We start from the raw sequence: 13,329 nt of genomic DNA on the forward strand, positions 1-13,329 counted from the left end.
CTTTTATATCATTTCATCCAAGTTAATCTCTCGGGCTTTGCCTTTACGGTAGTACTCTTCTTTAAACACATTTATTCAGTTGATCATCTATGCTGTAAATATTTGTATTATCGTCAAACATGCCACCTAATGCCAAACATGCTTTTAAAACTTAGACCCAAACGCCTTTATAAGAAAAAAAAAACTTTATTAAAAAAAAATAACTTACAAATGGAAAGAACTCTCTGAAATACAAGGTTTGTTTCGTGCGCCGTGTTACAGACTGGAATAGTGTTGCTTTCTTTATTTTCAATGTAACTTTACAATAATATTAATGTCCCAAACTGCATTACAGAGCAGTTTTCGTTCCATATCCCAGACCGGGTCAAAATACCACACAGATAGAAAACTATTGTAAATAAAACATTTCAGCCGAGACTGGCATGTATTTATATATATATTTATATGTATGCGTGTGTGTGTGTGTGTATATATATATATATACTTTCAAAACAGCTAACATTAATGTCATCCTTAGTCAAAACGGAAGTCAAACTAATGTCGAAACTACAACACTGAATATATGTCAGCATTATACCTCCCATACAATATTTAAAATATATTTAAACTTTCAAATACATTTAGAAGGTACATCAAGGGTGAGAAAAATAAAGTCTTAAGATTTAAATACAAACCACCATATAAAACCTTCAGGGAGCACAGAAAAGTCCTATTTTACAGAAGTGCAGGCAAGGCTGTCCCGCAGCTGGTGTGACAAGCAGCGGGGACCACTCGGCACAGCCCCGCACGGTGGGTGCCACTCCGTCGGGACACACGGCCAGGCGACAGACAGCCGCATTGGCACGAGAGAGAGAGAGAAAGGAGCCACAGGGACACACGTTCCCCTTTTCACGCAACCGCGGCATCAAGCCTGAAGCCACTTTGCTTTACTGTGGAAAATGACGCAGCCCAGTGCCCTGCTGGGAGCAAGCACCCATCCCGGAGGCTGTGCAGAGCGCGTCACTTGGTGTTTTGCTCCAAAGCCGAGTACTCGGTCTCCGACACTCGGGAGGCATCGATGAGCTTGGTGAGACCCGTTTTGGCCGAGTACTTGAAGATGAAGGCTTTCATCAGCTCGTACCTGTAGTTGCGGTTGATGAAGCTGTAGAGCACGGGGTTGACGCAGCAATGCACCAGGGACAGGCACTGCGTGACGTGCAGAGCCGTGAAGAGGAAGTTCTCCAGCTGGCAGGTGAAGGGGATGTAGTGGAGGATGGAGAAGATGTCCAGCAGTACCACGACGTGGTAGGGGAGCCAGCACACGAGGAAGACCACCACGTAGGAGAAGATGATCTTCCGGCTGCTGTGCTTTTCCTGGTCGCTGGAGGAGGAGATGGCTCGGGCGAGCAGGAAGTAGAAGACGGCAATGATGGAGAAAGGGAGGGCAAAGCCCAGGACCACAGAGATCAGCTCCATGCTGATCAGCCACTCCTTGACGCTGTGCTCGGGGTAAAAGGACCGGCAGTAGGTCTCATTGTTCGAAGCGGACGTGACAGTCTTCAGGTAGTAGGTGTCGGGCAGGGACACACAGAAGGCCAGGAGCCACGCCAGGACACACACGGCACGACGCGTCATCTTCTTCTTGCGGCTGGAGGTGTTGGTGAAGTAGGCGACAGAGAGGTAGCGGTCCACGCTCATGCACGTAAGGAAGAAGATGCTGCCAAAGAGGTTGATGGAGAAGATGAGGTGAGTGACCTTGCACGTGAGCTCGCCCATGGGCCACTGGTTATGCTGCACGAGGCTGACCACCCAGACCGGGATGGTGACCACCACCCACAGGTCGGCGATGGCCAGGTTCAAGATGTAGCAGTGCGTGTCGTAGCCCGTGGTCTTGGCCTGGATGTTCACCCAGACCACCACGGAGTTGGCGATCATGCCAATCACGAAGATGAAGATGTAGATGAAGGAGAGCGTGTACAGCAGGACGTTCTTGTTGGGCATGTTGGCGCACTGCACAGTGTCCACGACGATGCAGTCACTGCTGTTGCACGGCCAGCTGATGTCGGAGAAGTTCCCCGGTTCCGAGTAGTCGAAGACGTGCAGATCCATGGTGTCACGGGCAGCGATCAAACAGCCTATGTGCAAAAGCAAACGAAAGGATGGAAGACCAGAACGGCTCCATTAGCAAACACTCCAGATCTGTAAAACGCTTTCCCAGTGCCCCTGTGTGCTCAGCGGTTTCCCCGTAGCTCCCTAGTATCTTTGCAAAGAAAGGAGAAAAGAAACCAAACATAACAGAATCTGCAAAAGAAAACACACCCAGATTCTAAATCTCTGTGGATCTAAATCCATCTCTCTCAAAGAGAGAAACAATGTTTGCTTTCTCTGTCTTTGCAGGGTTGTGTTCTCAAGACATCGTCAGCCTGGCTGTGCCCAGGGTGTGAAACCGACACAGTCCAGAGGCCAGAGGGACATCAGGCCCTGAGCGTCAGGCCCAGTAGTGCTGAGGGCCCGCTCATTCTCTGCTGGGGAGGGCAGAGCCATCTCGTCTATGTCCCCAAGAGCGGCGGGGTGGATCTGTTCCTGGCACTGGTGTATTACAAGTGTCGTGCTCGCCTGTCTCAGGTCCACTGCGGTTTGCAGTCAGGAGGCCCCTGGAGATGTGGGCAGCGTGTGGCACGCCCTGCAGCTTCCCTGCACCCCAAACCTGCAGCCTCTGACTTTGCCATGTGGTTCACAACTCAGTGCAACCAACCAACTGTCTCAAAGTGTGGGCCATTGCCTAGTTTTCCATCTTCTATTTGTCCAACTGCTTCAAGAGTAACTGGTGTCAAGACCCAAAGCACAAAAACCACCACCTGCTGCATCTCTGGAGGGGCTGACTTTTCTCGTCTTCCCTGCTGACCCGGCATGAGGTCAACACTCTCAACTGTCACCATTTTAACACCCATGGAGAACCCAGGCCCGAGGCTCCACTATGCCTGGAAATGATTCCCCCACAAACACCAGCTTCGAGAGCTGCCCAGGGCTGTCTTCTGCTGACTGGTCCACCCAAGGGCCCTGAAATCCCTCCACCACCTGCCGTGGGATGGCAGCCTCACTGCATGACTACGGGAAGGAAGATGTAAAATGAAACTATTCAACCTGAGGGTGCCCCAATCGGAGTTATCACCTAGAGTAAGGAGTTTGTGCTTCCTTTTCACCTGTTGCAGGTAATGACTGACCACGGGCCAAGCTTATTTGCCAAGTTCATTTAAAGTGGACTCCAGGACTTCCCTGGTGGCACAGTGGGTTAAGAATCCACCTGCCAATGCAGGGGACATGGGTTCGAGACCCTGGTCCGGGAAGATTCCACATGCCGCAGAGCAACTAAGCCCATGTGCTACAACTACTGAGCCTGCGCTCTAGAGCCCACGAGCCACAGCTACTGAGATCACGTGCTGCAACTACTGAAGTCCGCGAGCCTAGAGCTTGTGCTCCGCAACAAGAGAAGCCACCGCAGTGAGAAGCCCGCGCACGGCAATGAAGAGTAGACCCCGCTCGCCGCAACTAGAGAAAGCCCACGCGCAGCAACGAAGACCCAACGCAGCCAAAAATAAATTAATTAATTAATTTTTTTTTAAAATAAAGTGGACTCCAGGCCACATGTAAGAGCTCCCAGAGGATGAGGACTGACTATGGCCCCTGGGTCAGTGCCCAGGTGACCGGGCTAAGGGTCTGCAGAGGCCCAGCTGGGAAAGCACCCATCTGGCGATCAGACCTTCCTGGATCGGGCTTCAGGTTCCTCACTCATTAGTGTTTAATTTGAGACGAGCTAACCTGTCGCGTGCCGCTGCTTTCTCAGGACACCAGCACACATCTCACGGAGCTGCTTAAGAATTCACGGGCCTGAGACAGAACCTAACACAAGCAGACACTCAAAACTTCGTGCCCGCCCCTCCCCCTCTCTTTACCTATTAGAAAGCACAGGCTCACTTAGCTTTTGCTCCACGTTCAAAACCGACTCTTCCCAGCTGCTGGGAAACGTCCTGCCCTGGAGGGAGACGCAGGAGCCATGCAGAGAGCGCGGTTTGATGCTCTCACCTCCAGGCTTCATGAACAGAATCCCAAGAAGTGAGACCGTCTGCTGCCTCCCAGGGCTGCCTCCAAACTCGCGGCAGAGGACCTGCTCTTGAATCCCATTTACGGAGACAGCCCTCAGGCTCCTGTCCCTTCTTCTCCGTGGGTTGTAAGCGGCCTCTGGTTCCCCTCCAGGTGACCTGACCACACCTCAGTGTCCCCTGCCGCTGACGGAGACGGCTGGACCTCCCAGGAGGTGGCTGGAACCGCAGGCCCTGCAACCGGGAAGCCTGGTGGTCCTCAGTCACCCCACCAGGAGGACCCTCGGGCCCTGGGACCACCAGCTGGTCGCAAGACCTGACCCGTAGCGGGCCCACGCAGAGTCAGCCGGGTCAAGTTAGGACAAATAAACTGCTCACGTTAAGAGACTCTGGAATGCCCTGTCCTAAGAGGCAGCTCCAGGACCCCAAGAGGACACGGACACACAGAGGACGCCTCTGAGAAGCCAGGCCCCCGACCCACCGGATGGGCCTCAGGCTGGGCAGCCACCCCCAGACCAAGCCTTCAAGGTACTACTGCCCCCTCCCGCTGCCCGGGCTGCTCACCTGCCTGGAGCTGACTGCGCCCGCGGCACCCCTGACCCCAGATGAGGGCAACAGGGGATTTGCGCTTTCCTCGCCTGCCTGGCTCTAGCGTGCTGACGCTTCTCCCCCGTTTCCTTAAAACGAAACACATTTGCAGCATGGCTTAGTTTTATAAAGCCCTTGCACCCCGTGACCTCATCTGCCCCGAGCCCCTGCAGAGCAGAGAAGCTAGAGGACGAGCCACAGCCCCGCCACAGCCCCAGCTGGGGCTCCTTCGTCTGTCTGCCCGCACTGGCATAGCCCTAGCAGGCCTCGGCGGACACAGCCAGAAACCCTGGAGTGTGGGTCATTCACAGGGGCTGGAGGAGAAGGAAGGACCCCCAGCCTTTGTTGGCCTGACTCGGATGCCGTGTCCTCACCTCTGTCTTCAACCCAAGGAGTCATTCCGCTCGCTGGGACACTCTTGTGCCCTGCAGGGTCCAGGTGGCGGGGCACTGCTCAGTGTGGACAGAGGGACGCACGCACGCAGGGGACCTCGGGGAAATGCCAGGCGTCTGTGTCCCTCTAGGACCCCACTTCTCCCACACAACAGACCGTCCGCACTCACACCACTGGGGCTGGGCCAGCCCTCGGTGTTCCCTGAGCCGGAGCCGCGGTGGGAAAGGGCTCAGGGACCCTGAATCGGTCCTTTGGTTTCTGCCCTCTGGGTGATGAAAACCTGATTTAGTGACCACTGGTCCTCTGATCCCAAAATGTTACTCGTGAACCGGGCACGTCACTCCCTGCAGCCGTCCTTTCCCCTCGCTCCTGGACAGCATGAGGGAATCTTCCAGAAAGGGCTGAGGGGAGAGCAGAGGCTGGGGGACTCCTCGCTGGAGCTTGAAAGCCAATTGGCCGGGCTTCCCTGGTGGCGCAGTGGTTGAGAGTCCGCCTGCCGATGCAGGGGACACAGGTTCGTGCCCCGGTCCAGGAGGATCCCACATGCCGTGGAGCGGCTGGGCCCGTGAGCCATGGCCGCTGAGCCTGCGCGTCCGGAGCCTGTGCTCCGCAACGGAAGAGGCCACAGCAGTGAGAGGCCCGCGTACCGCAAAAAAAAGAAAAGAAAGCCAATTGGCCCCACCGATCAATCATCAATTACCGATCATCTATCACTGATCATCCATCAGCCCAGGAGATGAGGCCAGAGGCCCATGCCTTGACCACCAGCCTCCTGCTGGGGAACCCACCCACCCCGACCCCACGGCCGAGGCGCCAGTGGTCCAGAGAAGGAAGAGAAGAACCAAGAGAGGAGGTTACACAAGCAGTGCAGTAATCCAGTCCTTCCCCGATTTAAGCGGGAAGCTGAAGGGGGAACGAAAGAAAGAACGCCAGACGATAGTGTAGCTTCGGTCATTTGTTATTTTACATGCATTCTGCTCTGGAAACAAACAAGGGCTCTTTCCAGAAAAGAGAATATTATGATATAAGACAATCTGCCATGTTACGTCACATGTGGTCCGTGGCTGTCTGAGCATGTGTCCCAGAGGTCTGGGGCTAACGGTGTGCGCCCCTCACTGCCCCACTGAAGACAAGAATCTTCCTAAGTCACTGGCTTAGGTTTTAACAAGTGATGCTCTCAGAGCTCCTGACCCAAACAAACACATGACACAGCAACTACGAAATATCGACCCAGGCCCCTGGTTCCCCAAGACCTGGCCAAACCTGAGGGAGGAGGAGGTGAAGGAGGCTTTCCACCGAGCCCCTGGGGCCACTCAAACCCCCTGAGATCCTGCACCAGAGTCTCCTCTCCAGGAAAAGCGGGAGTGGGGATCACCCCATCCACTGTGGAGGCCCCACTGCCTGTGCCAACCAGGAAGGACCTGCGGGCCTGACATTCCTCGTATACACAGTGACACCTCCCAGCCGTGTGGCTGGGCTGCGGACCCCAGGGCCTGGAGCAGATGCCCTCATCCACTGGGACCTGACCCCCTCTGCTGGAATAAACCAGCAGTTCTGTTCCTGTCAGCTTGGGCCAGAGCTGAGGAGGGACTTCTGGGTGTTAGTCCCACCTGCCCACTGCCTGCCTCCCTGTGGGCCAGGCCCCCCACCGGCGTGGATAGGAGAATGAGAGACCACTTCTGACACAGGTCATAACATCTGCATAAAGATTCCTGATGGAAGGAAAAAAACGGGGCTTGGAATAAAAGATTCTTACCATTGTTTAATTTTACAAGTTCACACGTTCTCCTCTCAAAATATATATTCCCAGGTCCCCAAATGTACATGCAAAAATGTTTACTGAAGCACTATTTATAAACCAGCAAAAAACTAGGGACAACATAAATGTCTACCCATGGAGGACAGCAAACCACTGTCTGGAATATAATGCAGCTGTACAAAGAAATAGGAAACCTCCTTTTATGAACGTGGAAAGTTACACTTATACGTATACCGTAATCTCATGTACGTTAAAAAAAAAACCAAAATTATGTGTATTTTTATAGATAAATATATGGGCGTAAAGGAATGGGAAAAAGATCTGTAGTAAGTATAACTTTGGGCTGGGAGTGGGATGAGGGGACAAAGGGGGAACTGTAGTTTCTACTCTATACGCTTCCGTATGATTTGAAACTTGCTATCAAGAATTCTGTAAATGTGAATAGAGGGAGGAATGTTTCCCAGAACAATAAAGGTTCACGGCCCATTTTTTTCTAGACCAGGGAGATCCCACTGAGAACAGAGGAGTAATCATCACTTTTCATTCCCTTTTCCCCAACACGTACTGCTTTATCTCACCGAACCCCCCTCCAGGGATCACTTCCCATAGATTCCATGCCCAACACCTGCTTCTGGAGAGCATCGCACTTCTGCCAGGACAGGAAGTGGATTTTCCTACAGCCTGAGGATGGAGGGCCAGCATCCGTCCATCCTGCCTCCCGCACCGGCCTGGGGTCTGTAAAGGAACTCATCTGCCACTCGCATCCCCAAATGGTGGAAGGGAGATGCACCACTCATTTCTCAGGCTTATTATTCATCAATCGAGTATCCTTGGCAACCACTTCAAGCGGCCTGACACATTCAGCTGCTTCCAAATGGTTGCCCTGCGCTCACCAGGCCAGCTGGGGGCAAAGCCAGAACGAGAATCTCCAAGTTCAGGGTCCCCATGGGGTGGCAGTTTGGCCTGCAAGGAATATGTCCTCTCACTGGCCAAAAGTCACTCCCCTCCAGGACACAGACTGCCACGTGTTCAGGTGTCTGGCCGGTGTTCCCCAAAACTGCCTTCAGTATGTCTGCAATTTCCGATCACAATCCCGGAAGACCCTTCCCGACCAACCCCTGAGCCCCTCGCTCCCGAAATAAATTCCATCCCAAATATCCCCTCTGTTTCTCCCGCCTCCTTCCAGCCCGGCCGCGCATCTCCAGTCCGTGTCACTGGGCTATTGGTGTGTCTCCCCTCATCCCAAGCTCCCACCCCACGACGTCTTACTCTCTGTGTACAGAGCAGCCAGCAATGGCACCTGGACAAAGTAGGTGTTCAATGAATTCATAGTCAATGAATTGACAGTGAATCGAGCTCCCCCAAGACCAGAAATCTGAGGTTATCAGTGGAAATGGAGGCCCGGAAGGGACTTTTCTGAAATCCTCACAGAGCTAAGATAAACATCACTGGTTTCTATGTCCCCAGATGTTTGTGGAGCCCCTGCTGTGAGGGGCACTGCTCTGGGGCATAACGAACTGGAACCGTCACACCCGTCTGCCCCCAGGAACTCGCCAAGTAACCGAGAGGTTCAGGAAGGCAGGAGGGCGGTGCTGGACAGCCCTTGAGCACAGTGGTGAGGGATTTCCACCCCAGTGGCTGATGGGGACCCCCAAGGAGAGAGGGGATGGTGGGATGCTCAGTGATATGCCATGAGGAGGGTCACCGAATCTGGCTGAAACAGTCAGGCGGGGCCTGTCCACGCAGGATCCACCAAGGCCTTGAGCAAGGGACTGGCTTTGGGGCAGAAAAGGAGGAAAGAGGTGACACAAACCACGGAGAAGGCTTGCACTGGAGGCTGGGTGCAGGTCAGACTGGAGGCAAACGCCAGGATGCCGTGCAGAGAGGCGAACACAGGCCTGGCCGCCCAGGGCACCAGCTCGGACGCCAAGGGGCCCTCTGGGCCCTCCAGGACCTCTGCCTGCAGGTGGCCTTGTTGACTGGTCTTCTGCAACTGGGACTTGTGTCCTCCCAGGGTGGAATTTCACAGAGCAGCTCAGTGTTGTCCCAACAGGATGACCCAGCTCGGCTAATCTCGCTGCTGGGCACCTGGAAACTGAGGTCAGACAGGCAGCAGGACCAACAGTCTCAGGGGTGTGGCTCGTACCAGCTCTCGTCACTCTCCCCACTCCCCAGGGACTCTCCAGTGGCACTCAGCCTCTGGTCTCCTGTGAAAGCCCTGCCCCTTCTACTACTCAGCCCAGTGCAGTCTGCGTAAACAGGGCCCGCATCATCTGTAAAGGTCATTAGGAAACCGTACGTCATTGGCGTTTGTTTCACTTCTTACCAATCCTGCATTAGATCTATGGGAAAGTCCAGGAAAGCTTCAGCCCAAGCCTGGGAGGCCACCTGCTGGGGCTGAGAGCAGAATGGGGGCAGCGTGTCCGCCACCCCGTGTCGCGCAGACAGAACAATGCTGTCCTGACTGCTTACTTTACACAAGTCAAGAATTGTTCTGAATCACTCGAACACTTAAAAAAATAATAGAGAGAGAGAGAAAGAAAGAAAAATCCAAGCCCTAATTCAGATATGGGCCACCTATTTCCAGAGTCCTCAGACGCACTACACACGGACACACAGGGCAGCCTTGTCCACTGTAAGTACTGGGGGAGATAAAACGAACCCCACATCCAGAAACCTGATCTGCTCTATTGTGCTTAGCAGCCCAACAGGGAAGCAGTGCCGGACCCAGAAGGGCAGATCCAGAGATTCCCACGGCACAAAGGCTGCCGTCTGCGTTGATGGGTGTAACCAGAGCCCTAATTCCCACCCAGCTTAGTATCAGGATGAGGTAGTGGGAGGTTAGCCAGCCCAGGACAGCCACTCACCTCCGGCTACACACAACGGGGTTCCCAGGAGAACAGGACGCAATCTTAGACAAAATTAAGCGAAGACTCGACCAAGATTTCTGTTACAATAAGAGAACTGGAAGATGCTAGCCACCTGGCTGGCAGGGCCCTCACCATGCGGTCCCCATGCGGCCCCCTGCACCTTTATCTGTCCCTTGACCTAGAGCGGTCCAAGGCCACCTGAGGTGGTCTCAGCCCCTCCACCTTTAAATGCTTGGAACAAAAAAAGAAGGGGTCAGCTTCCAAACCTACTTGGGGCTCAGCAAAATTTTCACTATAAAAATATGTAATTCTCTCATCACTTGAAGAACCAAGCAACGTTTGTTTTTTTCCAATTCTAAGCTAGTAGATTCTTATGTAACCAAAGTATCAAAGATTCCCTGCAGAAAACCATTAAGGATTCAAAATCAGAGGACTCCCCCTTTTTTCCTTTCTTTCTTTTTTTTCTGCTTGCTTGCTTTTACTTTAATAAGACATATGTGTCCCAGAGCTACAATTTCCTGGACTTTAAAAACACTTGACACGACACACAGATGTCCACCTACACACATGCAATTCGATTGGAAGCCCTTCTAATACTGTTTTTGCTCCTGAGTAAAACCAAGCTCCTTGGTTGCCTGTACGAAAAGGACAAATACTTTCTAGCCCCCAATTCCATTCGTGTTCTGCAAAATCACTGAGGACCATCTCAAGTCCTGAGTTACTCTTGGGGCTCACAGAATGACTCTCTTTCAGTCTCAGGTTTGAGTGACCAACTTCCCTTGTGTCTCCTGGAAAACGGGAGCCTCTCTGCCTGGAGTGATCACACAAAAAGCCACTGTTCCTGATTAAGTAGGTTTTTTTGTTTGGGTTTTTGTTTTTTTTTCCCCATCCAGAAAGCCTATACTTTGCCTGTTCTGGACCTGATTAGAAAACATAATACCTTCTCCAGTCTCTCAAGACTTGCTGTTAATATGGGATAACCTCACCTCCGAAGTCCTGACTCAGTTAAGCATCGTCATGCTGCCTGGACTGTACTCTCTGGAACTTTTTTAAAAACTACGATTGCAATGCACACCCCTTTAAAAAACTCAGATGGGCAGCAAAATACAGGCATTTCTCAATTTTCTTTTGCTTTTCCACTCTAATCCCGTGCAGCCCTCCTCCCCCACCCCGGTTTCCAGGAGGCTGTGGCATCAGGCTCCGCAGTTGTGTGCACACTGGAGTGTTTATTGCAGAGACTGGGGAAAAAAGAGCAAATTGTTTCCAAGCTAGAGCTCCCATGTGCAACTCTGCTTCAGAAAAAGACTCTGCATCTGGGGAAACTCAAGGGCTGATGAAAGAAGGGCAAGCAGTTTATCCGTTTAAAATCTATGGGAAGTTAAGCACAGACACCAGCAGCCTCCACTTTCCTTTCTAGGCAAGCCTATTTGATCTCTGCATTTTCCTGGAATAAATAAAGGGACACGAAGGCAGCATCGGCGCATTTAAAAAGAAAAGAAAAAGTTACCACATTGAGATTTGGCAGAATGAAGTTTCAGGGGATGTCAGGGCATCAGATACCTTCAAAGGGCTGTAAACCATTTCAGGGAGGCCTCTTCTACATCTGGAAAACGTAATTATCCTGGTGTGAGCAAGTGAATTGAGAGAAAAGAAGGAAGGAAAGAAGAAAGAAGGAAGGACAGATGGAAGGAAGGAAGAGAGAGAGAGAGAAAGGAAGAAAGGAAGGAAGGAAGGAAGAAAAGAAAGAAAGAAAAGAAAGAAAGAAAGAAAAAGAAAGAAAGAAAGAAAGAAAGAAAAGAAAGAAAGAGAGAGAGAGAGAAAGAAAGAAAAAGAAAGAAAAAAGGAGACAGCCAGTCTGACTTTTACAACTTCTCATTCTCCCTGGAACTTACAAGTCTTGGCTAACCACCCAACCCTGACCTCACTGCAAAGTTTTTACTTTCCGTCACCCCTCAAACCTTTATGCAGGCTAACAAAATTCATGTTTTACTTTAGGAGTATAATTAAATTGCAAAATCCTACACTTGTGTGTGTGTCTTTTTTTTTCCAGCTGAAGTTGGATTTAACACCTTCTGAGCGAACAATAGATACTCAAATTAGATCAGGAGGGATGCAGTCAAGAGACAAGACCACCGAGCTGTATTTAACATTCACCCTTACAGCTTCCGGACTTACAGGCCCTGGTAATCCTCCAAAGCAGTGAATTCAAACCACTCTGGACCCAAAGAGATTCTCAGCCCAGTTTTCTTCTTCGCTCAAGGATGCCTCTTCATAAATGGTACATCTTTCTGGAATTACACATTCACTGCCAATTCTATTTCCCAGTGGATATACCAGAAGCAAAACAGGTAGGCAGCGGTGCCAAGCTGATCCCAATGCCAACCTTGAGCAAGCTGAATGGACAGTCTGCCTTCTTGTGAAGTTCTCTGCTTGCAAATAAACCCCAGATTCCTCAATCCAACGAACACACACACACACACACAGAGTGCCTTCCACTTCAGAAAACTGCCCTTTTTTACTTTCTGCAGCCAAGGTGAAGCCCCCAGTTAACAACCACACTCTGCAATGCAGCCCTGCAACACGCAGCCTGTGCTTTCAGAATGGTGCAGACTCTCCAATACCCATCACAGCTTATAAGAAAGAAGAGCTCTGAAAAAGACCATTAGCTTAAGAGCAGAGCCCCTGCCCGCCATCCTCCCCTCCTTTCTAAGCAAGGCTGCTGACCCAGCACAGTTTCCTTACCTCCCGGCTGGACTCCGCTCCGGCTTAGGGCTCAGGGCTCGCCTTCCCAGCTCCTGCGCTCACTGCCTTAGGGTTGAGCACTTTGCAGGAAGTGTGAGCTCTCGGGCTGCAGATTTGCGTTATATACACTGCAGGGAGGCGGCCTCTAGATGGCAGCTTTGTAACCCGCATCTCCTCCCTCCCTCCTCCAGCCACCCCCTCTCTGCGCGCGCGCGCGCGAGCGCGCGCGCACGCACACACACACACACACACACACACACACACACACACATGCTTGCATGCACGCACACACTTGCACCCGCGCACACACACCCCTCTTGTAAACCCCGATCTGTAATTTCCGGCCAAGCTCTCCCACACAAGCACACTCTTGGGAAACCCCAGCCTGCCTTCATTTGCAAAGTTTAATGAAGCTACAAGGTCCAGACCCCGGGGGGAGATGTGTCAGCAGAAGAGAAAAAAAAAAGGGCAAAGAAACCCTAGTGCTTTGCAAAATCATCAAATATTTATCTGGTCTCAGGTATGTCTTTAATAATCCCATTAACACCAAGAATTCCTTTGAATGCCTCTTAGCTCTAGGGAAGACTTTGTTCCCAAGACAAATTGCTCTGAACTCCTGAACTTCGATGTTGATTTATTAAGCCTGGGTTGTCTTTGTTAATTCCTCCAAAACAGAAGTAACAATTTTGGTATGGGAGCAATGAACGCGTACCACAGCATATACAACCAAAGTGAGGGGAAAAGCCTTGCAATAGATTATAGTAGATTTTCTTTAAATACTTTTATCTGTAAAGGACTTTAGGTGCAAAAACCTTGAAAATCTAATGAAAATGATGTTCTGAAGCACACCCAGTGCCAGGCACACATTAGCGGCATCACACATGTCTTTTGATAATGT

The 13,329-nt window shown here is 51.5% G+C and overlaps 1 protein-coding gene across 3 annotated transcripts; it reads right to left on the reverse strand.

Moving 5' to 3' along the window:
* Nucleotides 1-429: 429 nt before the first annotated feature.
* ACKR3 (atypical chemokine receptor 3) lies at nucleotides 430-12,550 on the reverse strand. 3 transcript variants are annotated; one of them, XM_060151772.1, is made up of 3 exons: nucleotides 12,432-12,498; nucleotides 11,250-11,292; nucleotides 430-2,114 (listed from the first exon to the last, which is right to left on the reverse strand). In XM_060151772.1, the coding sequence occupies exon 3, from the start codon at nucleotides 2,086-2,088 to the stop codon at nucleotides 1,000-1,002; it is 1,089 nt and encodes a 362-aa protein (XP_060007755.1). In that variant the 5' UTR covers nucleotides 2,089-2,114; nucleotides 11,250-11,292; nucleotides 12,432-12,498; the 3' UTR covers nucleotides 430-999. The 3 variants fall into 3 exon arrangements, with proteins under 3 accessions (XP_060007755.1, XP_060007753.1, XP_060007754.1); XM_060151770.1 differs by lacking the exon at nucleotides 11,250-11,292 and having other exon boundaries at nucleotides 12,432-12,550; XM_060151771.1 differs by lacking the exon at nucleotides 12,432-12,498 and having other exon boundaries at nucleotides 11,197-11,294.
* Nucleotides 12,551-13,329: the final 779 nt, after the last annotated feature.

This window comes from Lagenorhynchus albirostris, chromosome 6, assembly GCF_949774975.1.
Source record: "Lagenorhynchus albirostris chromosome 6, mLagAlb1.1, whole genome shotgun sequence".
NCBI classification, from domain to species: Eukaryota; Metazoa; Chordata; class Mammalia; order Artiodactyla; family Delphinidae; genus Lagenorhynchus; species Lagenorhynchus albirostris.